Here is a 25,838-nt window from a genome sequence, read left to right as displayed (position 1 = left end):
CTCAATATGCCAACATCTTCATGCACAGGTTCGAACAAGACTTCTTCACCGCACGGGACCTTCAACCGATGCTATACACTAGATACATCGATGACATTTTCTTCCTTTGGACACATGGTGAACAATCACTGAAACAACTCTATGATGACATCAACAAGTTCCATCCCACCATCAGGCTCACCATAGACTACTCTCCGGAATCGGTTGCATTCTTGGACACGCGCATCTCCATTAAGGACGGTCACCTCAGCACCTCACTGTACCGCAAGCCCACGGATAACCTCACGATGCTCCACTTCTCCAGCTTCCACCCTAAACACGTTAAAGAAGCCATCCCCTATGGACAAGCCCTCCGTATACACAGGATCTGCTCGGATGAGGAGGATCGCAACAGACACCTCCAGACGCTGAAAGATGCCCTCATAAGAACAGGATATGGCGCTAGACTCATTGATCAACAGTTCCAACGCGCCACAGCGAAAAACCGCACCGACCTCCTCAGAAGACAAACACGGGACACAGTGGACAGAGTACCCTTCGTTGTCCAGTACTTCCCCGGAGCGGAGAAGCTACGGCATCTCCTCCGGAGCCTTCAACATGTCATTGATGAAGACGAACATCTCGCCAAGGCCATCCCCACACCCCCACTTCTTGCCTTCAAACAACCGCACAACCTCAAACAGACCATTGTCCGCAGCAAACTACCCAGCCTTCAGGAGAACAGTGACCAAGACACCACACAACCCTGCCACAGCAACCTCTGCAAGACGTGCCGGATCATCGACACAGATGCCATCATCTCACGTGAGAACACCATCCACCAGGTACACGGTACATACTCTTGCAACTCGGCCAACGTTGTCTACCTGATACGCTGCAAGAAAGGATGTCCCGAGGCATGGTACATTGGGGAAACTATGCAGACGCTGCGACAACGGATGAATGAACACCGCTCGACAATCACCAGGCAAGACTGTTCTCTTCCTGTTGGGGAGCACTTCAGCGGTCACGGGCATTCGGCCTCTGATATTCGGGTAAGCGTTCTCCAAGGCGGCCTTCGCGACACACGACAGCGCAGAGTCGCTGAGCAGAAACTGATAGCCAAGTTCCGCACACACGCGGACGGCCTCAACCGGGATATTGGGTTCATGTCACACTATTTGTAACTCCCACAGTTGCGTGGACCTGCAGAGTTTCACTGGCTGTCTTGTCTGGAGACAATACACATCTTTTTAGCCTGTCTTGATGCTCTCTCCACTCCCATTGTTTTGTTTCTTAAAGACTTGATTAGTTGTAAGTATTCGCATTCCAACAATTATTCATGTAAATTGAGTCTGTGTCTTTATAAGCTCTGTTTGTGAACAGAATTCCCACTCACCTGAAGAAGGGGCTTAGAGCTTCGAAAGCTTGTGTGGCTTTTGCTACCAAATAAACCTGTTGGACTTTAACCTGGTGTTGTTAAACTTCTTACTGTGACCTCCCCAGAGTCCAGTGAATTTTGATAAATTACAACTAATGCATTTGCTATTTCTTCTGCCGTTTCTTTTAGTACCCTGGGATGCATTCCATTCGGACCAGGGGACTTGTCTACCTTTTGTCCCATTAGCCTACCCAGCACTACCTCTTTAGTAATAGTGATCACTTTAAGGTCCTCACCTCCTACAGTCCCATGACCGTCAATTATTGGTAAGCTATTTGTGTCCTCCACTGTGAAGACCGACACAAAAAACTTGTTTAAGGCCTCGGCCATTTCCTCGTTTCCTATTATTAAATCCCCCTTCTCATCTTCTAAAGGACCAACATTTACTTTAGCCATTCTTTTCCATTTTATATATTTGTAAAAACTTTTACTATCAGTTTTTATATTTTGTGCTCGTTTACTTTCATAATCTATCTTTCCTTTCTTTATTGCTTTCTTAGTAGTTCTTCGTTGTTTTTTAAAGCCTTCCCAATCTTCTAGTTCCCCACTAATTTTGGCCACTCTGTATGCATTGGTTTTTAATTTGATACTCTCCTTTATTTCCTTAGTTATCCATGGCTGGTTATCCCTTTTCTTACATTCCTTCTTTTTCACTGGAATATATTTTTGCTGAATACTGAGAAAAATCTCCTTAAAAATCCTCCACTGTTCCTCAACTGTCCCACCAATTAGTCTGTGTTCCCAGTCTACATTAGCCAACTCCGCTCTCATCCTATTGTAATCCCCCTTGTTCAAGCAGAGGACACTGGCTTGGGACCCTACTTTCTCACACTCCATCTGTATTAGAAATTCAAACATATTGTGATCATTCATTCCAAGAGGATCCCTCACAAGGAGATCATTAATTTTACCTGTCTCATTATACAGGATCAGATCCAAGATAGCTTGCTCCCTCGTAGGTTCTGTAACATACTGTTCGAGGAAACTATCGCGACAGCATTCTAAGAACTCTTCCTCAAGTCCACCGTGTCCGACTTGAGTTGACCAATCAATATGGAGGTTAAAATCCCCCATGATTATTGCTGTTCCATTTTTACATGCATCTGTTATTTGTTTGTTTATAGCCCGCCCCACCTTGAAGTTATTATTTGGGGGCCTACAGACCACCAGTGACTTTTTCCCCTTACTATTCCTTATCTCCACCCACATTGATTCCACATTTTGCTCCTTAGAGCCTATATCGTCTCTCACGACCGCCCTGATGTTATCCTTAATTAACAGAGCTACCCCACCTCCTTTTTCTTCCTGTCTATCCTTCCGAATTGTCTGATATCCCTGGATATTTAGTTCCCAGTCCTGGTCACCCTGCAACCATGTTTCTGTAATGGCCACTAGATCATACCCATTTGTACTGATTTCTGCCATCAACTCATTCACTTTGTTTTGAATGCTACGTGCATTCAGGTAAAGTGTCTTTATGTTAGTCTTTCTTACCTGGACCCGATTTGTTAGTGCATTCCTTTGTTTGCATTCTCTGTCCCTTCCTGTCACAGACTGGTTATTCTTCCCCAGACCATCTCCTTGCACGGTGTTGACCACCTCCCTTCTCATGCTTGTCACCTTTTTTACGCTGCCCTGAGGTTAGATTCCTGCCACCTTCTATACTCTGTTCTATTACGTGGTCTGGAAACTTTACTAACCTCTCCTGAGCCTTCGGCTCCTTTAACTAGTTGAAAGTCCTCATCATTAACCTGCACTTCTACCCTCTCCTTTACCTTTGATTTTCTAATTCTCCATACAACTGAACCCTCCCCCCCACTATTTAGTTTAAAGCCCTATCTACAGCCCTAGTTATATGATTCGCCAGGACTCTGGTCCCAGCACGATTAAAATGAAGACCATCCCATCGGAACAGGTCCCCTCTTCCCCAATACTGGTGCCAATGTCCCATGAATTCAAACCCATTCCTCCCACACCAATCTTTGAGCCACGCATTTACCTCCTTAATCTTATTGACCCTGTGCCAATTCGCTCGTGGCTCAGGTAGTAATCCAGAGATTATTACCTTTTTGGTTCTGCTTTTTAATTTAGCTCCCAGCTTTTCATATTCCCTTAGCAGAACCTCTGTTCCTGTTCTATCTATGTCATTGGTACCTACGTGGACCACGACAACTGGATTTTTACCCTCCCACTCCAAGTTCCTCTGCAGCCCAGATGAGATATCCTGAACCTGAGCACCAGGCAGGCAACACAACCTTCGGAATTCTCGATCCTGGTCACAGAAAACAGTGTCAATGCCCCCAACTATACTATCCCCAATTACGACTACATTTCTTTTTTCTCCCCCCACTTGAACGGCTCCCTGTACCACGGTGCTGTGGTTCAGGGAAAGAGGCTCCTGGAACTCTACCTCCTGAATCCCGCTACCTGCCTCACTCACAGCCACACCCTCTTGTCCCTGACCGCTGGTTGAATTCAAGCTAGTTAGTCTAAGGGTGTGACTGCCTCCTGAAACACAGCGTCCAGGTAACTCTCCCCCTCCCTGATGTGTCGCAGTGTCCGAAGCTCAGAATCCAGCTCATCAACCCTGAGACGGAGTTCCTCAAGCAACCAACACTTGCTGCAGACATGCTCACTGGGAACCACAATGAGAACCTCAATAATCATTTTAAATAAGCCAATTGAGCACCTCGAATTGATTGTTCAGATGTCAAGTAATTGATGCAACAGGATAACTAGCTTTGTTATCCAGAAATCCAGCAGAATTTCTCACTGCAGCTCAGATATTTAGGTCCAGATTAGATGGCCAACAGGGTCTTTTCTCCCACCATCATGACATGGGAAAAAAGCAGGTCTTATCACAATGACGAGAACTTAATTGGGTGATCCAAATAGGTCAAAGAGCTGTAAAACTGTCAGGCAAAGGACTGGAAGATGAAATTATTCTCTAGTTTGCCTTATTCATTCAGTAGAATGCGAGCAGCAATTAATCGAGGTTCTACAGTGCAAGCTTTGCAATTAACAGCTCAACCTTTTTATGGAGTCCAAAAATATACTTTTTCTTACCTTTATCACTGCTTTCTTCTTGTAATATTTTTCACCAAGTTTCTTGGTTATTAACTTAACAACTATTCCCTGATAAGACAGAAAATAAAACTTATCAATTGAATGATCAGGAACTCCATAGCCATTTTACCCAAGTTTTGACTGCGCGGATAACAGATACATCTTGGGGATAAATCAAAAACACATTTCAGCCATATTTAGGCGATCCACATGATTTCCAGAACAGCCTCAATATTTTTACAAAAGCAAGATGCTGCAGATGCTGGAAATCTGGGAACAATAAACAGATAATGTTGGAAATGTTCAGCAGGTTGGACCTGTGGAGACAGCAGATCCGTGAAAGAACTGAAACATAGGGCATTCTCCCCTCTGCCCATAGTAGAATCCAGCGGGAACCATAATGTCAGCGTAAAAACAGTTTGAAATTCTCCCAATGGCAGTTTTCCCACCGCCCAGTGAAGAGAATGCCATTTGCATCTCGTGAATGCTCGTTAAAACAGCTGCTTGCCGGAATCTCATCAGGCCTTCCAATCTTGTGTCATGCCATTGGCCTCAAACCTGTGAGAAAATGTGTGGCACAAGGAGGACCTCAGTTCACAAGACACGTCTGACGGGAGTGCAACATGCGTAGCCACCTGCCAGAGCGCAGCACCATTCCTGTTGTGCTGAACAGCACTCTGCTGGGGCAGACGGGTTCGTGCTCTCCAGTCTATGCCGGTCTGGTTTTTATGGGCGGCACTGTGCTGCTGGACTCACAGGCCATCTTGTTTCATCAACGGATCAGTTCCGTGCCCGGGGTTGGGGAGTGCTGCGGGACTCATGCAGCCACCACTTCAACGGATCAAAGATTAATCAGGGGTTGGGGTGTGAGGTGAAGGAGGCGCCACCCTGGGGGACATGTCCAGAGGGAGCCTGAGCACAAACACAAGGCTGGTGAGGAGAGCGGAGGCGACTCGCCACAGAGGGTCTATCATCGAAGAGTCTCCTACTTACAAATGAGTGAGACACAGTAGGTGCTCCTGCGATTGTCCAGAGACCTCATACATCACGCATGCCACATTCTTCGTGAAGACCAGACGCCACGTGGGGTTGGAGGCTTCCCCTTTCCAGTGGCTTTGGTGACAGCAGTACTCAATTTAACCTCTGGGTCTTTCCAGGGATCAAAAAGGGACCTGTGCAGCATTTTTCAGTCAGCACCACGTTGCTGCATGAAGGAGGTGACCTTTACAGGATGGCTCATCATGTCAGGTTTGTTCTGCCACGGATAGCCAGGCTCAAAGATTTGTCAGCTGCACTGTCATCTCAGGCTTCCCAAGAGCGCAGGGTGCAATAGACTGCACCCATGTGACTATCAGGCTCCCTCGCAGCAGCCCTTAATGTTTATAAACCACAAGGACTACCATTCCATCAATATACTTCCAGTGTGTGAGCATCGCAAGCACATCCTGCACGTGGTGTTCACATTACTCTGGGAGTTGCTATGACTCCTGTATCTTCAGTCACATGCAGGTGCCTGGGATTTGAGAGGAGCCAGAACTTCTGCAGGATGGTTGCTGGGAGATAAGGACTATCCACTTAAACACTGGCTGAAGACTCTGGTGTATCGCCCTCAGACTCGTGCCATGAAGTCAAACGCTGCTCACAATGCTACACGCTCCCTCGTTGAGCAGACCATAGGAGTTCTGAAGATGCGATTGAGATGCCTACACTGTTCAGGTGGCTCTCTGCAATACACACTGGAGACGGTTTCCCACATGATCAGTTTGTTGTGCCCTTCACAAACAGGCAATGCAAAACGGTGATCCTTCGCCAGAGGATGAATTGGAGAAGTATGACAGCTCATTGAAAGATGAAGATGAGGTGGTGCAGGAAGCCCAGGGGGCTTCAGAGGGACGGAATGAGCGTGTTGATGCAGGAAGATGTAGGAGATATGCCGGTGATATATTAATAGCTGATAGGTTCCAGGAGCAAAGTTAAGTGAGGTTATCTAGAAACACCTATCCTAGCCCTCCAAGCCATTCTCTGTAATCTCAGTGGATAACCAAACTATTGCTGTGAGGATGGGTCTTGCAATCACACTTGGGTGTTCTGACCTCATGAGTCGCTAGGATTTGATCAGTGACCTGCTAATGTGCTCACTCTGACAGAGGAATAACAGCGATGTGAGACAAGACTTGATGCTTTTGATGCCATGAATACGAACACTGACCGAAATGAGATATGGAGCAGCCTCGATATCGCACCCTAAAGTGTATGTCTTAGGTTCAGACATTAACAGCGAGACCACCCAGATGTCGCTACAGTATCATTGCTGATGAGCCATTACTGTCCCTTGACACAACCATTGCTGTCCCTTGAGGAATAAGGTTCAAAACTTTCTCATCATTCTCAATAAAGATTTAAACCCACCTTCCTAACAACACACAAGGGTCTACACTGAGGGTGACATCACATGAATCTTCATCTTTCAATGGGATTACTGCCAGGATTAATGGGATTACTGCCAGGGTGTGCAGCCACTCAGAGTCCCTGCTGCCGGCACAGGCAGAGGGGACTCTGAGTGGCTGCACACCCTGGGAGTGTCCTGAGTGGACGCCCCCGGGGTGTCTGCCTGACACTCATCCTCCCTGTGGGTGCCAAATGGCTCTGACCTGGCTCCTGAAGCAGATGGGGGCACCTGGAGGGAGGTCAAGGTGCCTTGTTCCCATGTCGCCTACATCCTCATGGTGCCCACCAGGCTGAGAGACCATGCAGCGCAGGGCTGGGTGCAAATACGGCAATACCTGCTGGACCAAGGTCTCCATGGCGGTGGCCAATGGTATCATAGTGGCCTCGGGGCGTTCGCATGTTGGAGCCACATATCGGACAGAATGTGGATGGACTCCTCCATTGCTCGTTCACTCTAGTCTGAGTGACTCGTGAATCTCTGCCTGATGTTCCACTGTCTGCCTTTGCATTTCCACCAGTCAGCTAGCAGCTACTTCCAGAGGTTTGTCAATTGGCTAGGGCAAGCGGACAGCTGTTGTCCAGTAGTCCTCCGAGTGCCTGAGACCTGGGGCTGAGTCTGACTCCGACTGCTATGGGAACGTCAGTGAGGTGTTCTCCAGAAAGTGATCCCGAATCTGAACTAGAGCTATGCTACACCGAGGTTTGTGACCGCGCTGGTGGAAGGGGTGGGTGAACGCTGTGATGGATCTTCCCGAGCTGCCTTGTCCTCAGAAGTGGTTTGGGAGCGTGGGCTGCTGTTCGATTGCCTGGCTGGACAGGATCTGCTCGTGCCTGCAAGCAATAAATAACAGCTTTAGTGGATGAGCTGAAGATATTTCGGAGTACATTTGAGTCACTTTGATTGCAACAATTTGATGAAGCAATGGAGAGGTAATCCATACTTGATTGTTGGGAGAGGCCAATCTCCTTGTTGGCACAGGAGAGATCCTTGTCCTTCCCAGCCAGATCAGTTGCAATCTCCTCACATTTGCTGGGAGCAATGATCTTGGTTGTTCCTCCTGCAGTCTGGACTCGCTCTCTTGTGTGAGCCAGCTTGGTCTGTATGAAGATGCACGAAAGGCATGTGATAAGAGGGAATGGAATAGAGACTGAATGAAGTGTGCTGAGGCCTCCCCAGGAGGGACAGAGGATGGAGTGTGAGCAACATGGCAGATGGGATGGTGGTTGTGTGAAAGTATTTGTGTGAGAATGAGTGCTGATATGTGTTTCTCCGCTAAAGGATGTGAGGTCCATAAAAAGAGTCGTTGTTTGAGCATATAATGCCATAATGAGAGTTTGATACTGCAGAGAGTTGAGAGGGGGAGGACTTACCTTGGTAGAGCAGATGAGATCATTCATCCATCATTGCACTGCGTTGGGCTTCTGGTGCGGTTGCCAGCCACGCTGACCTCTTGGACAACAATTTCCCAGGCCAGAGTGGTGAGGTTGCTGTGCTTCCCGGGCTCATCCCTTGGGTAGAAGACATGCCTCTGCACCTGGGCTCCTCGAATCAAGGCCTCCAGGGCTAGGTGGTCGAACTGCGACGCCGACTGCTGGCATTTTGCTTCTAGGTTCTGGACATCCTGCAAAGTCTGGCGAAGAGGGGTGGGCTGGAGACCATGAGATGTGTGTGTTGGACTGGTGTTTAAATATGGCGCTGGGACCTACACACCTGCTCGCTGACGGAAGGCGGACAAATCAACTCCCGACCTGCCAGGTGATTCAACACCATACATGCCAAGCCCAAAATTGGGCGCGGGTTTCTGCCATTCTGGCCAGCGGGTAGAGTGTCACCCAAGGTGCCTGGCAATTCTGTCAGTTAACTCTGTTTTTCTCCACTGACGCTGCCTGACCTGCTGAGTATTTCCAGCATTTTTTGTTTTTATTTAACATTACTCTGCATTTTTGTGTTAAGATCCAGTCCTACCCAACAAGTTGTCCGAGAAACAATTTCAGCACTACTGTCATGAGTTGTGGACTGTAGATGCATGACTGTGATTTCTAACAGAGTGATCGGATTTCACTAATTACGACTAACTAGAGGCACTACACCACAAGGGAGAATAACCAGTCCCTCGAGTTAACAATTCTGTGAAAACTTTAATTGTCCACTTTCTGTTGTAAGTTTGGGACAGCTTTCCTACGATAATCAAGTCCCAGCTTAGCGAATGTCCCACAGGCAAGCAGATCGTGAATGGAGGCCTGAAGAAACATATCCGTAGCTCTGCTAAGGACCATTGATAAGCCATTGTTTTATTATAACTCAGCAAGTTAATATCCATTTGCGCTACATTTGGCATTTCTGGATTTGCACTAGTTTTTTGGAGGATGGGATTCCACAAGTTTATTTTTCCATGTAAATTGGTCTTAAGCAAAGGACAAGTAGGTTGCAAGTGGCAGCCAGACTGTTTTATAAGGAACTGCATTATGATCTTACACAAAAACAACCAGTGTTACAAAAAGACTTCATTTTAAGTTGGCCAGACACATGTGTAATTGTACTAAGAATGTGTAAGAATGAGAATTACTTTCTGAACTCACAGTGTGAAGCCAGTAGTCTCTCCTGAGGCTTCTCTTTTTCTGCTCTTCGAACTAAACATAAAAAGATATTCAAAATTGAGATTCTAAACTCAAAACTAATTCACCCTACCACTTAAACCTGTTGGCTAAGTGAAAATAAACGCAGCAAGTTGGGGAGACCTTCTACCTGAGTATACTGTGGAAGTGTAAAGATTAATGCTTAACAACGGAGGGCAGCTGGCATATTCACTTGAAGCTTCTAGTGTAGATCATGTGCGGCACGGTGGCACAGTGGTTGGCACTGCTGCCTCAAACTGCCAGGGACCTGGGTTCAATTCCAGCCTTGGGTCACTGTCTGTGCGGAGTTTGCACATTCTCCCTGTGTCTACGTGGGTGTGCTCCGGATGCCCCGGATTTCCTCCCACAGTCTGAAAGATGTGCTGGTTAGCTGCACTGGTCATGCTAAATTCTCCTACTAGAGCCTACTGTGACACTAATAAATAAACTTAATAAACTTAATGCGCAGAAAGCTCATGGAGGGTCAGTGGACTGAAGAGGGAGAACTAGGAAAATTTCCAATGTGGATGAGAACAACAGGGATGTGATCACTTCAAGGCAAGTAGCTGCAGAAGGGAAAAACCTTTACAAGTTTTAAAAAGGTTCAAATTATATTCCAATCACCAACTATTTGTGAGTCACCCTCATCAACCTAACATTCCTTGATTGTACTTAAATAACCAAACCACTATTGGGATTCTGCAAAACATTGTCAGAATCCACCCTTCTGAAGAAGGGAAAACAAAAATGCACAAAAATATTTACAAAGCATTCATCAAGACCCTTAATCTATCTTCCTCTGTCCCATTAATTAATTACTCCCACATTCAACTGCTGACTGGCAATCTTGGGCAGAATGATGAGTGACTCCAGTAGAAACTGGGAAACTGTGCAGGGGTTTAAATAACTTTTGGCACCTTTATTTTAAAATTGCAATGGAGTTCCCACCTCTTGGCTGCTGGTTAATCAAGTGGAGCTGATCTCTGCCATTATAACACTGAACTTGCATTAATATAGCCCCATAAACATAACAAAACATCCCAAGTCACTTCACAGGTGTTATCAAACAAAAATTTGATACCAAACAACTTAAGGAGATATTACAGCAGGTGATTAAAAGCTTGGTCAAAGAGTTAGGCTTGAAGGAGTTCCTTTAAAGGAGGAAAAAGTGGTAGAGAGGTGGAGAGAATTTCCTGAACTGAACAGTGGAAAGTTTCAAGTGGGGAATAATAGGCTGCAACAGAGCCAAAAATGCCCGTTCTTCATTCAAACAAACATTCAGAACTACAGCAGGAGCAAAAGAGTGAAACACACTACAGTACTCTACCTCCATGATCTCATCCAGTGCAGATTTCTTCTTCTTGTCCTTCGTATCGGAAGAAGTGTGGCCCAATTCCTTTCGTTTTACTGAAGCTATAGTTTGCAATGGACTTGGTCCCAGGGTACTGAAAAACATGCAAGATACAGTTTGAATATTCTTTTGTAATCAGTTGGCTGTCACCTCTCCATCCCCTCACCCTCCCACCCACAGCTGGAGGTAAGGCTGCAGACCACACTGATTCAGACAGAATGATATTAGTTGACTCTCCTGTACAGCGAGGGCAACAGTCAACATTTTCTTCATGGACTAGAATGGACATTTCAAATGAATAACTTGCAACAAATGAAAAGCATGCCCATCTAGCTCACACGGCAAATTTTTGGCATTAATGTTTCACATATCCCTTCCTTTCTCATTTATATTTTAAATCTGAACAACTTCGTCACATGTCCAATTAACATATGGACAACTGGAATAGCATCTTCATTCACTGCATGGAGTTTACAGAATAAACTCAACTGCAATTGATGAGTGGTACTGCACCTTACATTGTGAGAAAAGTTATAGCCCGTGGAATAAAAGGGACAGTAGCAATGTGGATACAAAATTGGCTGAATAATAGGAAACAGAGTAATGGTCAGTGGACATTTTTCGGGTTGGAGGAAGGTTTGTAGCGCTGTTCCCCAGGAGGATGGTATTGGGACTCTTGTGTTTCTTGATATATATTAATGATCTGGATCGTGATATGCAGGGGACAATTTCAAATTTGGAAGTATTGTAAACTGTGAAGAGGACAGTGTAGAACTTCAAACGCACGAAGTTGGTGGAGTGGGCAGATAGGTGGCAGATAAAGTTCAATGAACAGAAACGTGAGGTGATGCAGTTTGGTAGGAAGGACATGGAGAGACAAAATAAAATAATGGGTAAAATTCTTAAAGGAGTGCAGGAGCAGAGGAACCTGGGTCATTATGTGCATAGATCATTGAAGGTAACAGGACAGGTGAGGGCATTTAATAACCATACAGTATTCTGGGCTTTATTAATAGGGGCACAGACTACAAGAGCAAGGAAATTATGCTGAACTTACATAAGGCACGAGTTAGACCTTAGTCAGCTGGAGAATTGTATACAGTTCTGGGCATCACACTCTAGGAAGGATGTGAACACAATGGAGAGAGTGCAGAAGAGGTTTACAAGAATGGTACCAGGGATGAGAAACTTCAGATGTCAGGACAGATTGAAGAGGTTGGGACTATTCTCTTTGGAGAAAAGCCAAAAGAAATTTGACAGATGTCCAAAATCATGAGACAGCTGGACTGAGTAGATAAGGAGAAACTTCCTGCTCGTAAAAGGATCAAGAACGAGGGGGCACAGATATAAAGTAAGTCTCAAAAGAAGCAAATGTGATGTGAGAAAAAACTTCTTCACACAACAAGTGGTTCGGGTCTGGATAGCACTGTCTGAAAGCGCGGTGGAGGCGATTTCAATTGAAGCATTTAAGAGGGCATTAGATGAGCACGAATAGAAATAATGTGCAGAGGTGCAGCAAAAAGGGGGAAATAGGCCGGGAAATGGCATTAAGCTATGCTCGTTTGGAGAGTGGGTGCAGGCATGATGGGCCAAATGGCCTCCTTCTGTGCTGTAGCAATCTGTGATTTTACTCAGTTTCCTGAAATTCACGGTTAATAATTCAGAAGTAAAGCGGATCATCAACTACAAAAGACTGAATGAAAGTTCTAACGATTGGGTTACTCTGCTATTAAAATGCCTCTTAGATGTTAGTGTATCATTAATATTCACTGAGTGGGATTGGAGGGGTGGTCAGGGGACAGGGAAGCAGCAGAGGGTAGGACAAAGGGGGAAGAATAACACACAAAAGTTGAATTGAATAATTATGGACAGCTCCACTAGCTATTATCTGCCTTAAGATTGTTGTAAGGCCGAATGGCCTTACTTCCGCTCCTATGTCTTATGGTCTTATGGTTGTTGCAGAAGCTACGTTGCCAAGTTGCCTGTCTAGCCAGGAGTGATATAATTGTGAAGATCAGCATTTCAATTCAAAGAAAGAATGCTATCAAAAACATGGACAAATGATGCAATTAAAAATATTTATGAAGGAAAACATTAAACGAATGACTCTCAAAATGTAATGTTAGAAGGGCACAATTTATTTTGTAAAACATATTTCCTTTCTCAGTTAACAGCCATTTTACACTCAAGAACCAACACAAAAAGGTGTCAGAAAAATGAACATTTTTTGTTAAGTCTTTAAGGGGTGCATTAGTAAGTTATAACAGAACAGCAAGAGAGTTTCCTTACCTAGATTTAGGAGCAGCAGCTGCTGAAGAACTTTGTCCTTTGTTTAGATTAAAGGCAACTATAAACAAAAGGAAGAAATTAGACTTTGGTTGATTGTCTGTGGTTTAAAGTGCTGGAAATGTGTGTATATAATTCAACCCACTTATTTTAATGAGTCAAAGCTCAAAAGCATCATAAAATATGGGGAACTTTCATGATTAATTAAAGTTACAAGAACATTTAGAAGAAAAAGCACATATTAAAGTAATACGTTTACATTAAGAGTATTAACTATGCTGCAACATTTCAAACAAAATAGCTCTGTAGGACATTGGAAGTCAATCCAAAAGTAATGCAAATCAACTCCTCTATAATTAAGTTGTAGTTAGTACATGATCAAATTTAAGGGAAACAATGGGGCAGTACGGCGGCACAGTGGTTAACACTGCTGCCTCACAGCGCCAGGGACCTGGATCAATTCCAGTCTCAGGTCACTGTCTGTGCGGACTTTGCACATTCTCCCCGTGTCTGCGTGGTTTCCTCCGGGTGCTCCGGTTTCCTCCCACAGTCCAAAGATATGCAGGTTAGGTGGATTGGCCATGCTAAATTGCCCCTTAGTGTCCCGGGATGCGTGGGCGAGAGGGATTAGTGGGGTAAATATGTGGGATTGCGGGGATAGTGCCTGGGTGGGATTGTTGTTGGTGCAGACTCGATAGGGCGAATGGCCTCCTTCTGCACTGCGGGGATTCTATTGCTTATTAATGGCCTTTTAGGAAGGAAATCTGTCGTCCTTACCTGGTCTGGCCGACATGTGAATTCCGATCCACAGTAATGCCTAACCAGCCTCAGGTTAAGGGCAATTAGGGTTGGGAAACATATGCCGTCTTATCAGCAATGCCCACATCCCATAAAATAATGTTAAAATGTTTCCATTTGTTGATTTCCCTGACATTGGTATGCGTGCCAATGTCCTGATGAGTGCAAGATAAAAAGCTTCAACAAAGAAGGCCTTGCTTTTCAGCAATATCTAGAAATAATTTTAGTTTGAAATTTCATTTAAAAATGCATTTCTATTAACTTAATAGCATTTAAAACTTTAAAAAGGGACATATTGAGCAGTGAAACTCTCAAAATCAATAGCCTAAAGAGCAACAACAACTCGCATGAGCCAATAAGTACAAAAAGACGAAAGATCCAAAGTCCAGCCAATTCACAGAATACATCATTCCTTCTCAGTAAAATGCTCTTCACTGATCAAGGGCGCGATCTTACCGGCCGTTCACACCCCAGTGCCGCTGTGAGCGAGGGAGGTCAGAGAATTTGGCACTCAGCCACATCTCCGTTCACTGCAGCGGGACCGGAAAATCCCACCGGCGTGAACAGCTGGAAAGTTCTGTCCCAGATCTTTTTCAATAAATCATTACTTAAAAAACTTATTTTTAACTCAAGTTTTAATATATTACGGCTGCGGTTTATGATTAAATTGACAACCGATATTAGATCCACAGAGGGGTGAATTTGGTCATCACAGGTGAGGAATGTGCTCGCAGCGAATCAGCCCTCTCTCTATTCAGCATTGCATTCAATTCTCTTTTCCAAATCTCCAACAGTGCTGCCCACAGGTGGTTAAAGACTTTGGCTGGAATTGTACTCGCCCGCCCGCCATGGGAATCGGAGCAGGCGAGGGGAGGACCGTGGGAAGGTCCGTTGATCTCGGGCGAGATTTTACGGTTTTGCAACGAATGAGGCTGCAAAATCACACCTTTTGATTTCTGTGCAGGCCTCAAAATGGGTGAGAACGGAGCCTTGCTTAACTATTAGGATTGGATTCTACGCTCATTGTAAGACCCGGACATGATTTTCGTGGGCCAATAGCCGGGTGTGTGCAGACGCTGCCGAGTGCAAAAGTGTCCTCAGAACCATTTTGTAGTTCTATTCATAAACGGCAGTTAGGTTGATTGGCTATGCTAACTTAACCCTAGTGTCGGGGGACTACCTATGGTAAATATGAGGGGATACCAGAATAGGGCATGGGTAGATTGAGGTCGGTGCAGACTCAATGGGCCAAATGGCCTTCTGCACTGTAGGGATTCTATGATTCGAATGAGCTGGGTGGGAGGGAGATAATTCATTCAATATTTATTTGATAAAGAATTAAACTCCAAAACTTAAAAAAGCCTTAATTCAGGAATAACTCGTATAGAATTTATCGGAAAGTAGCCAATAAACAATGAGAAGAAAAATGAGTGAAAGAAAAGTTCTAATTTCAACCTCAGCTCCAGCAGTTTGTTTAGTGCCTGGCCCGTGGACATGTGCTTGGTACCAATGCTTAAACATATGCGTTGATTATACAGCATAGTTTCTCATCTTCAAGAGATAAACAAAAACATTGCATTGATGTAGCACATTTAACACAGTCAAACATTCCAACGCACTTCATAGGAGTCCAATCAAACGACAGGAGGTGCTAAACCAGCCATCAAAATGCTTAGAGTCATAAAGTGGTGCACAGTGGTTAGCACTGCTGCCTCACAGCTCCAGAGACCCGGGTTCGATTCCTGGCTTGGGTCACTGTCTGTGTGGAGTTTGCAGGTTCTCCATGTGTCTGCGTGGGTTTCCTCCGGGTGCTCCGGTTTCCTCCCACAGTCCGAAAGATGTGCTGGTTAGGTGCATTGGCCATGCTAAATTCTCCCACAGTGTACCCGAACAGGCGCCGGAGTGTGGCGACTAGGGGATTTTCACAGTAACATCACTGCAATGTTAATGTAAGCCTACTTGTGACACTGATAAATAAACTTCAAACTAATAGAGACATAGAAAAGACCCTTCGGACCATCAGGTGGGTTGAATATTTTTAAGGAGCATCTTAAAAGGAGGAGAAAAAGGCGAAGATATTTAGGAAGGGAAATCTAGAGTCTACGGAACTCCTCATTTCAAACATCTTATTTGGGGCTGAGATGAGGAGGAATTTCTTCACTCAGGCGGTGGTGAAATTTTGGAATTCTCTACCCTAGAGGACTGTAGAAACTCAGTAATTGTATATGTTCAAGGTAGAGATCAATAAGATTTCTAGATACTAATGGCATCAAGGGATTATGGGCATACCGTGGGAAAATGGTGTCCAGGTAGTCGATCAGCCATGCTCCTTTGTTCCAAGGAAATGCATCCACAGGTTTTTGAGAAGAAGCCATTTGGTGACATTCTATTGGCATAGTTAGTGCAAATAGATTCTAGGTAGTTGAAGTACAATTTTCAGCTGATCCAGGAAGGAAACAGATAAAATATGAAGAATTGATAGGGATCTGATAAACTGAGTCAAAATGAACTCAGTCAAAATGGTTTCAGCTCTGATTCTTGCAAATACCAGCAAAGATGGCATTAGGGGTGCTACCATTGGATCTAATAACATTCTGCTAGGAAGGAGAAAAATTAGCCGTGGTTCCTGCTCTCAATTGTTGTGTAGGATATTATCAAGGGGAGAATGTGCCATGTAGACACAGGTGGAGAAAAGAACGGTCACAACAACACCTCTGTACTTTCAGGGACAATAGGGTTTTTGATGGGGAGTGAAAAACGATTAAACTCTCAGGTTATAAAGACATGCAGAAGACAGAATGAAGTACAATACTTGAAGTTAAAGAACAAAACTAAATCCTCACACACTTCACAAACATACCTTTTTCTTCCTCATTTTCTCTTTTTAATTCTGTAAAAACTGGAACATTCTAAAAAGAGTAAAATAGTAAGCATGTTTCTTACATCAAGAACTTGCAACCATATAAACACCTTTAGCAGAGTAAAATGTCCCATGGTGCTTCACAGCCATGTTATGAAATAAAATCTCACACACAGCCACATCAGGAGACATTAGAGCAAATGACCAAATGCTTGGTAAAGAGCTAGGTTTTAAGGAGCCGCCCAAGGGAGTGGTCAGGAGGCAGAGAGATGAGGGCTTAGACAGCTACCAATGGTGCAGTGGTTAAAATAGGGGGTGTACGAGAGGCCAGAACTGACAGGTCGCCGATATCACAGAGGAGTAGTGGAGTTTACATAGATAGGGAGGAGCGATACCCATGTGTGGGGGTGGGGAGATCTGAAAATAAGCATGAGAATTTTAACACTGAGGCTTCACTTAATGGATAAACAGGACTTGGTGGAACATAGGCAACAGAGTTTTGAATGACCTCAAGCATATGGAGGGTGCAAGATGGAAATTCAACAAGGAGCGTGTTGGAGTACTCAACTCAAGGAGCAACTGTGAACTACAAGAGGATGTTTCGCTATGGATTTGGACCCACGTGTAACTAGTTGAGATTGTATTGAACATTCTATTTTGAACCACACCTAAACAGGCTGCACATTTTAAATGTGGCGTAGAGATTCCAAAGATAAAAAAATATATACTTTGCTTTTATATTTTCCTCTTCCTGCAAGAACATCATTTCTCTCCCACCCCCAACAAACTATATTGAACACGTTAGTTGTAAGTTAATTAACTCATTGATTAATGGTGTGCTTGCTTATCTGAATAAAAAGGGGCAATTGGTAAAAGCTCACCTGTATATGGATGATATTAACGAGGGAAACAAGTAGTTGAGGAATAGGAGAGAGCACAAGGATGGAACCTTGGAACACTTGTGAACTGGCCTCGATGGGACTGGAAACCACTGCAGGTAATATGCTGGGTGCTTTGGAACAGGTAACATGAAGGTGGACCACAAAGTAAAACATAATAATGATCGCTGAGTACGAATGATCAATATTTTACCTCCTCTTTCCCTTCCTTTCCTCTCCTAACTAGTTCTTCAATAAACTTGGCATTTCTTTCCTCATCATCCAGCTCCTGCTTCTTCTTTTTCTCCAGCTCCTGTTGTCTACAAATAGTTTCGGGATCTCGATCAATGTACTGAATGTACCAGCCCTTGGGTGTTTCATCTACTTTGCAGTAACCTGAAATTGAATGCAATGAACTTAAGCTATGGTGATCAATATGTTTAATTACATTTAATAATTACAACTGCCTGAACAGTAATTTATAACACATGGATCTCAAACAGCTCAGCGAATCACTGAGATCTGATGCAAAAATAAATGTTTATAGTTTATTTATTAGTAGGCTTACATTAACAATGAAGTAACTGTGAAATGTGACGGGGACTGCTTCATTTCAGCTAGTTTGTCTCCAGCTATGATTCTTGGAATAAATTTCAGCCAGACTTTAATTCAGTTCTAATGCACTCTCTGTCTGCAATCTCTATTTTTCTGTAAAGGCGGGGAAACCTGATCCATGCACCACAGATTGTGAAACTAATGCAAAAGGGCAATTTTTAATTAACTGAAGATAGAGGGAAGAGGCACAAATAATTAACTCAAGAATAACAATCACGCAGAAATCGGTCACCTTCTCTGCCTAGCCATTTGGTGAAGTCAGTCAGCGTCTCCCACATTGTCGCATTCATATGAACATGCTCCCGGTGACTGATGTATTCATTGTAGATAACGTTGTTGTGAACACGTTTGGTTCCTGCAAAAAAATTAGGTAATGTGTCTTACTATTAGAAGAAATGGATATTGTAGTCACTGAAATCATTGGAAGAAATTAAAACAAAATCCCAATCCCATGTGGCTGACATGGTATGAATATAGGTGGTATCAAAGTGGTAGCATCTAATTTTCCACCCATTCCTGGTATTCCATATGCGGAAAAGTCCGAAATGCAGATAAATTGGAAGAGGTAGACAGCAACAAGTAACCATCCTTCACCACAAGGGCAAACAGATCAAGAAGGAAGCCACTCCTGGTCATTATTGTGCATCACTATCTGTTCAATAATGGCACTGACAGTGCTGTGGGAAGATTATTTACACAGATTTCAAACTACATAATATTGTGCATCTTGGGAACACTGATGTGGCATGAAGAAAATATAAAATGTCCTAGTGACATAAAGATTAACTAAAGCGCCATTCACTTCACATTTTCTACAGCTCACTTCTAACATCATCAGAGGAAAATGGGGTAAAGGGGGAAAGATGATTTTGTCATCATTCTATCAAGAGGCCACATATTGCCAACTAACACGAATGAGCAGACAGGCTGAAAAAGATTGGCATGCCAGCATGTAAGTTTCATTTCTGGGAACAAATGAAGTACTGTGGAGCAATGCTAATATCAATACAATCTTATCAAAAAATCATAGAATCTACAGTGCAGAAGGAAGCCATTTGGCCCATAGAGTCTACACCGACAACATTCCCACCCAGGTCCTTTCCCCGTAATCCCACACATTTACCCCGCTAATTCCCCTGACATTAAGCGGCAAGTTAGCATGGCCAATCAACCTAACCCACATATCTTTGGACTGTGGGAGGTAACCGGAGCACTCGGAGGAAACCTACGCAGACACGGGGAGAATGTGCAAACTCCACACAGACAGTGACCCAAGGCCGGAATTGAAACCGGGTCCCTGGCGCTGTGAGGCAGCAATGCTAACCACTGTGCCACCGTGCCGCCCAAAAAGACACAAAGGTGAGTCGGCATCAAATACTGATCAAATTTATCAGTAGCTCACTTAAAATTTGAATTAAAACTTGATCTAAAAAGGTTGTTCACAGCAGGAAATAGACACAAACTCACCAAAACGTCTTCTAAGTAGTTCAAGAAATTCATTGCGGAATTCCCTGGAGGGGAAAAGAAATTGTGGTCAACATCCCACCATGACACTGTAACATTTGACATCAAAATGCCACAGAATAAAAACATATAGCACAGAAGGCGGCAGTGTTTGTTCCACCTCCGGTCCAATGCTTTGACTCGCGTGAAGTTCTGCAAACTCCCTCTTGTCAGAGGGAGCCTGCTCTCCGAAAAGGCTACCAAGTTGTACCATCCCCTGAATTATTTTTATCGATAGCCTAGTAAATGTTTCCTTTGTTAAGGAGAGTTACAATTATCTTAAGCTTCCACCAACCTAACAGGTAATTAATTTTGACTCATAACTTATTGAAAACAAATCTCATCTCACCTGGCATCTTTGCCAATGATTTTACTTCCAGGCTCCCAATCTCTAATGGGGTATTACACCAAACAATTGCTCTGCTTTGAAGCAATTGAATTGACCCAACACACCTCGAGTCCTATGGCTGCCGCACAAATTACATTAGTTTGGCATTCGCATGGAACCTGGGAGATCAACTATAAAAGGCAGTTTCACAATGACACATCAGCTTGTCACCAGTTACACTGTACATTAGACCAATGAAAAGGGTGGATTTCGGAACTTCAAAAAGTGACATTTTAAATAGAGCTGTGGACTGTCTAAACTTTTAGCATTTCAAACATTAAGTTAAATGGTAGTGCACATCTTCCTCCACTTAGCGGACCTTGCAAGGTCACAGTGTTTTAAAAGCAGGCACTTGGGTGAAATCCAAGTGGTTGCGCACAATACTCCTTCCACAGTTTCCAATTCACTTCAGGCTTATAAGCAGCAGAGTCTGATCAAGCAAGAAATTTCATGCTGAGGAAAGTAATGGTGCAAACTCAATGGGATGGATGTCTTCTCTGCATGCTGCAATATTCTAAGATCATGTTAAAATTTTAAATAACATATACATTATTGTTACATTAAATACAGACTCTGTTTTCAAATTGATTGTCCTGGTAATGGTGGGGCAGGTGTAATAAATTATTTTACAGAATTGTAATGGGGCAGGAAAGAACAAAAAAGTTGGAATAAAGGAAGTTCGATATTCGGGTTGGTAAGTTTGCTGACGACACCAAGGTAGGTGGTGTTGTGGATAGTTTGGAGGGATGTCAGAAGTTGCAGCGAGACATAGATAGAATGCAAGACTGGGCGGAGAAGTGGCAGATGGACTTCAACCCGGATAAGTGTGTAGTGATCCATTTTGGCAGATCCAATGGGATGGAGCAGCAGTATAAAATGAAGGGTACCATTCTTAGCAGTGTAGAGGATCAGAAGGACCTTGGGGTCCGGGTCCATAGGACTCTTAAATCGGCCTCGCAGGTGGAGGATGCGGTCAAGAAGGCGTATGGCGTACTAGCCTTCATTAATCGAGGGATTGAGTTTAGGAGTCGGGAGATAATGCTGCAGCTTTATAGGACCCTGGTTAGACCCCACTTGGAGTACTGCGCGCAGTTCTGGTCACCTCATTACAGGAAAGATGTTGAAGCCATTGAAAGGGTGCAGAGGAGATTTACAAGGATGTTGCCTGGATTGGGGGGCATGCCTTATGAGGATAGGTTGAGGGAGCTTGGTCTCTTCTCCCTGGAGAGACGAAGGATGAGAGGTGACCTGATAGAGGTTTACAAGATGTTGAGGGGTCTGGATAGGGTGGACTCTCAGAGGCTATTTCCAAGGGCTGAAATGGTTGCTACGAGAGGACACAGGTTTAAGGTGCTGGGGGGTAGGTACAGGGGGGATGTCAGGGGTAAGTTTTTCACTCAGAGGGTGGTGGGTGAGTGGAATCGGCTGACGTCGGTGGTGGTGGAGGCAAACTCGTTGGGGTCTTTTAAGAGACTTCTGGATGAGTACATGGGATTTAATGGGATTGAGGGCTATAGATAGGCCTAGAGGTGGGAATGTGATCGGCGCAACTTGTGGGCCGAAGGGCCTGTTTGTGCTGTGGCTTTCTATGTTCTATGTTCTATGATACAGCAAGATGGGGCAGGGTGGCGGGGGTGGCTGTTTCAAGAAATTATATTTACTTTAAAGTTAAAACCTCATGCATCACCTAAAAACCACGAGTTTCAAAACACAATATCACACTGAGCACATTTAGCATAGGATCTTAAAGTGTCACAGTGTACATACTCTGAAAAGTAGTCCATGAACTGCTGTGGGTTCTCCGATGCCAGCAGAAGCTGTCGTTGGTGAGATTCTGACATGCAGTGACATTTGAAACCATTCTGGAATACAACAGCAATCACAATATTAGCATATCTACATATTCCAGGGAAGAAAAGGCCATTTGCCCACTTAGCCTGACCATTCAATTATCTGCTTTCTTTCTGGTGAAGTATCTCAACATACAAAATGAATCTCTGCTTTTGCAAAGATCTTATCTGGTTTCTTTCAGGAACTGTCCAACTGGCTGTTCGCCACACATTTGTACACTGTCTGTGAAGTCTCCTCTTTGTCAAACAAGGAAAACATCCCAGAATAAACAAACCTTCTTTATAGTTCTATCATTTTAAATCTGGTATGAATCTTGCAGTCTTTTGTTGAATCTGTTTCAGTATCATGATATCCTGTTTGCAGTATAAGGAACCAAAACTAGTCTCAATTCAGACGTAGTCATGCTCAGCCAGGTAGAACGTTAAGATCATCCTTTTTTAAAGTTTATTTATTAGTGTCACAAGTAGGCTTACACTAACACTGCAATGAAGTTGCTATGAAATGATTTCTGCTGTTATGCATTCTTATATTTTGTTTGTTCCTCTACTATCTGGAATATTGGGTTATTGGTAGCACCAATGTCTATATCAATATTCTAAGGTGTCTTTCCTGCTCTGAAACTTCTCCCTCCAATATTCCTACTGGGTAGCTCTTTCGGCACCAATCAAGTAAACGAACTCAAATTAACTTAGGGACAAAGTAAAAGGGGCGGCTCCCCAAAAGGAAGGGGGGGAACAGCCCGAACCAAAATCAAAGTCAAAAGGAAACTTAAAACGTCAAACCAAAAGGTGATTATCGGGGTCGATAGTATTTTATGTTGCCTAGTCTCGTGACTTCACATCTACCCATGTTAAACTGCTCCAACCCATAACTTTATTTGTAGATCTCAATGGATATGCGTACTAATGACACAACTAGCCAGAACTTTCATGCAGCCAATACCTTTAGTCACCTTTGAATTGATTCCAGTTGAAGTCATTTTTAAAAATGACCCATATGGCTATAAAACCAGAGCAGCACATCATGTAGTATTTCTCAATGTTCTTATAAACCCTCTCCCTCTCCAGTGCCTCTACATCTTTTTATAATAGGGCAATCAGAATTGTACGCAAGACTCCAAGTGTGGTCTAATGAAGGCTAATAGCTTAGCTATTTTTCAATTCTTTCCCTCTAGAAGTACACCCTGACATTTGATTTGCTTTTGTATGGGTGGCGCGGTGGTTAGAACTGTTGCCTTAACAATGCCAGGATCCTGGGTTTGATTCTGGCCTTGAGTCATTGGCTGTGTGGAGTTTACACATTCTCCCCAGTGTCTGTGTGGTTTTCCTCCAGATGCTCCAGTTTCCTCCCACAGTCCAAAGGTGTGTAGATTAGGTGGATTGACCATGCTAAATACACGGGGTGTCTCATCCTTATTCACAAGGACAGCAAGTTCATAAAAAGAATCTAAGAGGCTGGTCAAACAATCCTGACAGTCTTCTTCCTATCATCAATATCCCAAAATTGATATGTTATTCTCATTCTCTCCAACTGCCCTTCACAGTCTTTCCCACTCAAACACTCTGGGAGTGAAATTTGACTTGGGCGAGAAAACAAGAAGTACATCTATGACTATTTAAATCCTCCGCCTAATATTTAGTTCCATTAAAATCAATGGATTGCACAGGTCATATAACAGGCAGTAAGAGCAATGCTATCCACTGTGCATGCCCACTAAGTCGAATTTCAGTTCCCCTTTGAGTATCTTTTTACGCACTTTCTTGCTTTCACATCACTAATGACCTTGTGCATCTCCAACTGTTCAGTACCATAGCAGTGACATTGTTGTTGCCATTTTGTCTTGCATGTACTCGATAAATCAACATCCGCTGGTCTCTGGAGTAGAGAATTTCAATGATTCATAATACTTTGATAAAAAAATTCATCCTCATCTCAGTTCCAAATGGCTGTCCCTGTTTATTGATTTCCAAACATTTTCTTAGCATCTATCCTGTCAAGCCATTTACAAATTTTCATAGACTCACAGAATGGTTACAGCACAGGTAATATAGCCTGTTGAACTCCTGTGTCCACCAGCGACAACCACTCTTCCCCCCTCCATATTTTTTTTAATTATCCATTTCCCTTTTGCGAGCCATCTGCCTTCACCATTCTCTCCGGCAGCAAATTCCAGAGGTTTTTAAGCAGTTGCTGCTTAAAAAAGGTTTCTCCTCACATCCACTTTTGTTCTTTACACCACTAGATCCCTCTGCTTCTCTACCACCCCTTTAGAATTGTACCCCATGATGGTCCATGACCTCATTTTACCTTCTAAAACTTTGGAGGGGAATTCTCTCGACCATGCAAAGGTTCATTGAGCTCAGGTGGGATTCTCCAATTTTGGGGTAAGCAATGCTGGAGAATCCAACCAGTTATGATTCAATGAGATCACCTCTCATTTTTTGGAGCTCAAGGGAATATAGCATTAAAATAAAAGCATCTGTGGAGCGAGGAACAGTTAATGTTTCAAGTCCAGGTTGCTCTGAAGAAGGGTCATCCAGACTCGAAACAATAACTCTATTCTCTCTCCACAGACACTGTCAGACCTGCTGAGATTTTCCAGCATTTTCTGTTTCAGATTTACAACATCCACAGTAAGTTTGCTTTTGGCAATGTGACTCTTCTTTGGAACTGCTTCCAGGGAATGTTGGCCCAGTTTACTTGAGCTCTCCTCATCAGACAAGCCCCTCATCCCAGGAGACAGCCAAGTGAACTTTCCTTGCAATCCACAGTGGTTAGCACTGGTATCTCACAGTTCCCAGGACCTGGGTTCAATTCCAACCTTGGGGTAACTGTGTAGAGTTTGTACACTCTCCCCATGTCTGTGTGGGTTTACTCCAGGTTCTCTGGTTTCTTCCCACAGTCTAAAGATGTGCAGGTTAGGTGGATTGGCTGATTTGTTGTCTGATTTCAAGAAGAAATTAGATATAGCTCTTGGGGATCAAGGGATATGGAGGGAAGGCGGGATCAGGATATTGAATTTGATGATCAGCCACGAGCAAAATGAATGGCGGAGCAGACACGAAGGGCCTACTCCTGCTTCTAGTTCCAATGCAGGTCCAACGCCGGCATCTCCACATCTAGTTCCTTTAGCCATGCTAAATTGCCCCTTAGTGCCCCAAGATGTGTGGGTTGGATGGATTAGCAGGGTAAATCACAGCAACTTCATTGCAGTGTTAATGTAAGCTGTACTTGTGACTAATAAATAAACTTTAACTTTAAGTGTGTGGGAAACAGTGGGAGAGGGGGCCTGGGTAAGTTACTCTGTGAGAGGGTTGGTGTAGACTCGATGGACTGAATGGCCTCCTTCTGCACTGTATGGACTCTGTGATTCACATGGGGTGGGGGAGGGATGCTATCTTTCCTTGGCCTGGCCCCAGGCCCCGGGCTCTCCAGGGGGCCTGGACACCCGGTCCTTTAAAAGACTGAGAGAGATAAACAGGCCCTTCGGCCCAACACGTCCAAGAGGTCAGTAGGGGTGGGGAGGAGGGGCAGGTCACTCCGGCTGGCTCACCTCGTCCCGACACTGCTTCTGACACATCTGGCAGTACCATCGCAGCTTCTGCAGCCCTTTGGATTTGATGCGGTTGGCGATGGCTTTGGGAGTGAGGAACTCGGCTTTGCCCATTCTCCCACAGCGGCGGCCCGACTACACAGGACGCGCTGACGTCACCGCTTCCTGCGTGCTTCGTCACCGCGTCCGCCGACAAACCGCCCTC

The 25,838-nt window shown here is 44.1% G+C and overlaps 1 protein-coding gene across 3 annotated transcripts in view; it reads right to left on the bottom strand.

Moving 5' to 3' along the window:
• Positions 1-25,838, bottom strand: part of kin (Kin17 DNA and RNA binding protein) — a 157,839-nt gene that overhangs the window by 4,397 nt on the left and 127,604 nt on the right. For 2 of the 3 annotated variants that reach the window (XM_078235927.1, XM_078235928.1), the window contains exons 4-12: positions 21,997-22,091; positions 19,806-19,849; positions 18,571-18,693; positions 17,938-18,119; positions 16,846-16,894; positions 13,191-13,248; positions 10,878-10,995; positions 9,515-9,565; positions 4,487-4,555 (exon numbers count right to left, since the gene is read on the bottom strand). In XM_078235927.1, coding sequence (XP_078092053.1) covers positions 4,487-4,555; positions 9,515-9,565; positions 10,878-10,995; positions 13,191-13,248; positions 16,846-16,894; positions 17,938-18,119; positions 18,571-18,693; positions 19,806-19,849; positions 21,997-22,070 — 768 coding nt within the window. In that variant the 5' untranslated portion in view covers positions 22,071-22,091. Of the gene's footprint in view, positions 1-4,486; positions 4,556-9,514; positions 9,566-10,877; positions 10,996-13,190; positions 13,249-16,845; positions 16,895-17,937; positions 18,120-18,570; positions 18,694-19,805; positions 19,850-21,996; positions 22,092-25,633; positions 25,805-25,838 lie in introns of those variants that run through there. The other variant, XM_078235926.1, reaches the window with a different exon arrangement.

This window comes from Mustelus asterias, chromosome 19 (assembly GCF_964213995.1).
Source record: "Mustelus asterias chromosome 19, sMusAst1.hap1.1, whole genome shotgun sequence".
Lineage (NCBI taxonomy): Eukaryota > Metazoa > Chordata > Chondrichthyes > Carcharhiniformes > Triakidae > Mustelus > Mustelus asterias.
Note: the sequence above shows the minus strand (reverse complement) of the source record. Positions and strands in the feature narration are given on the sequence as shown.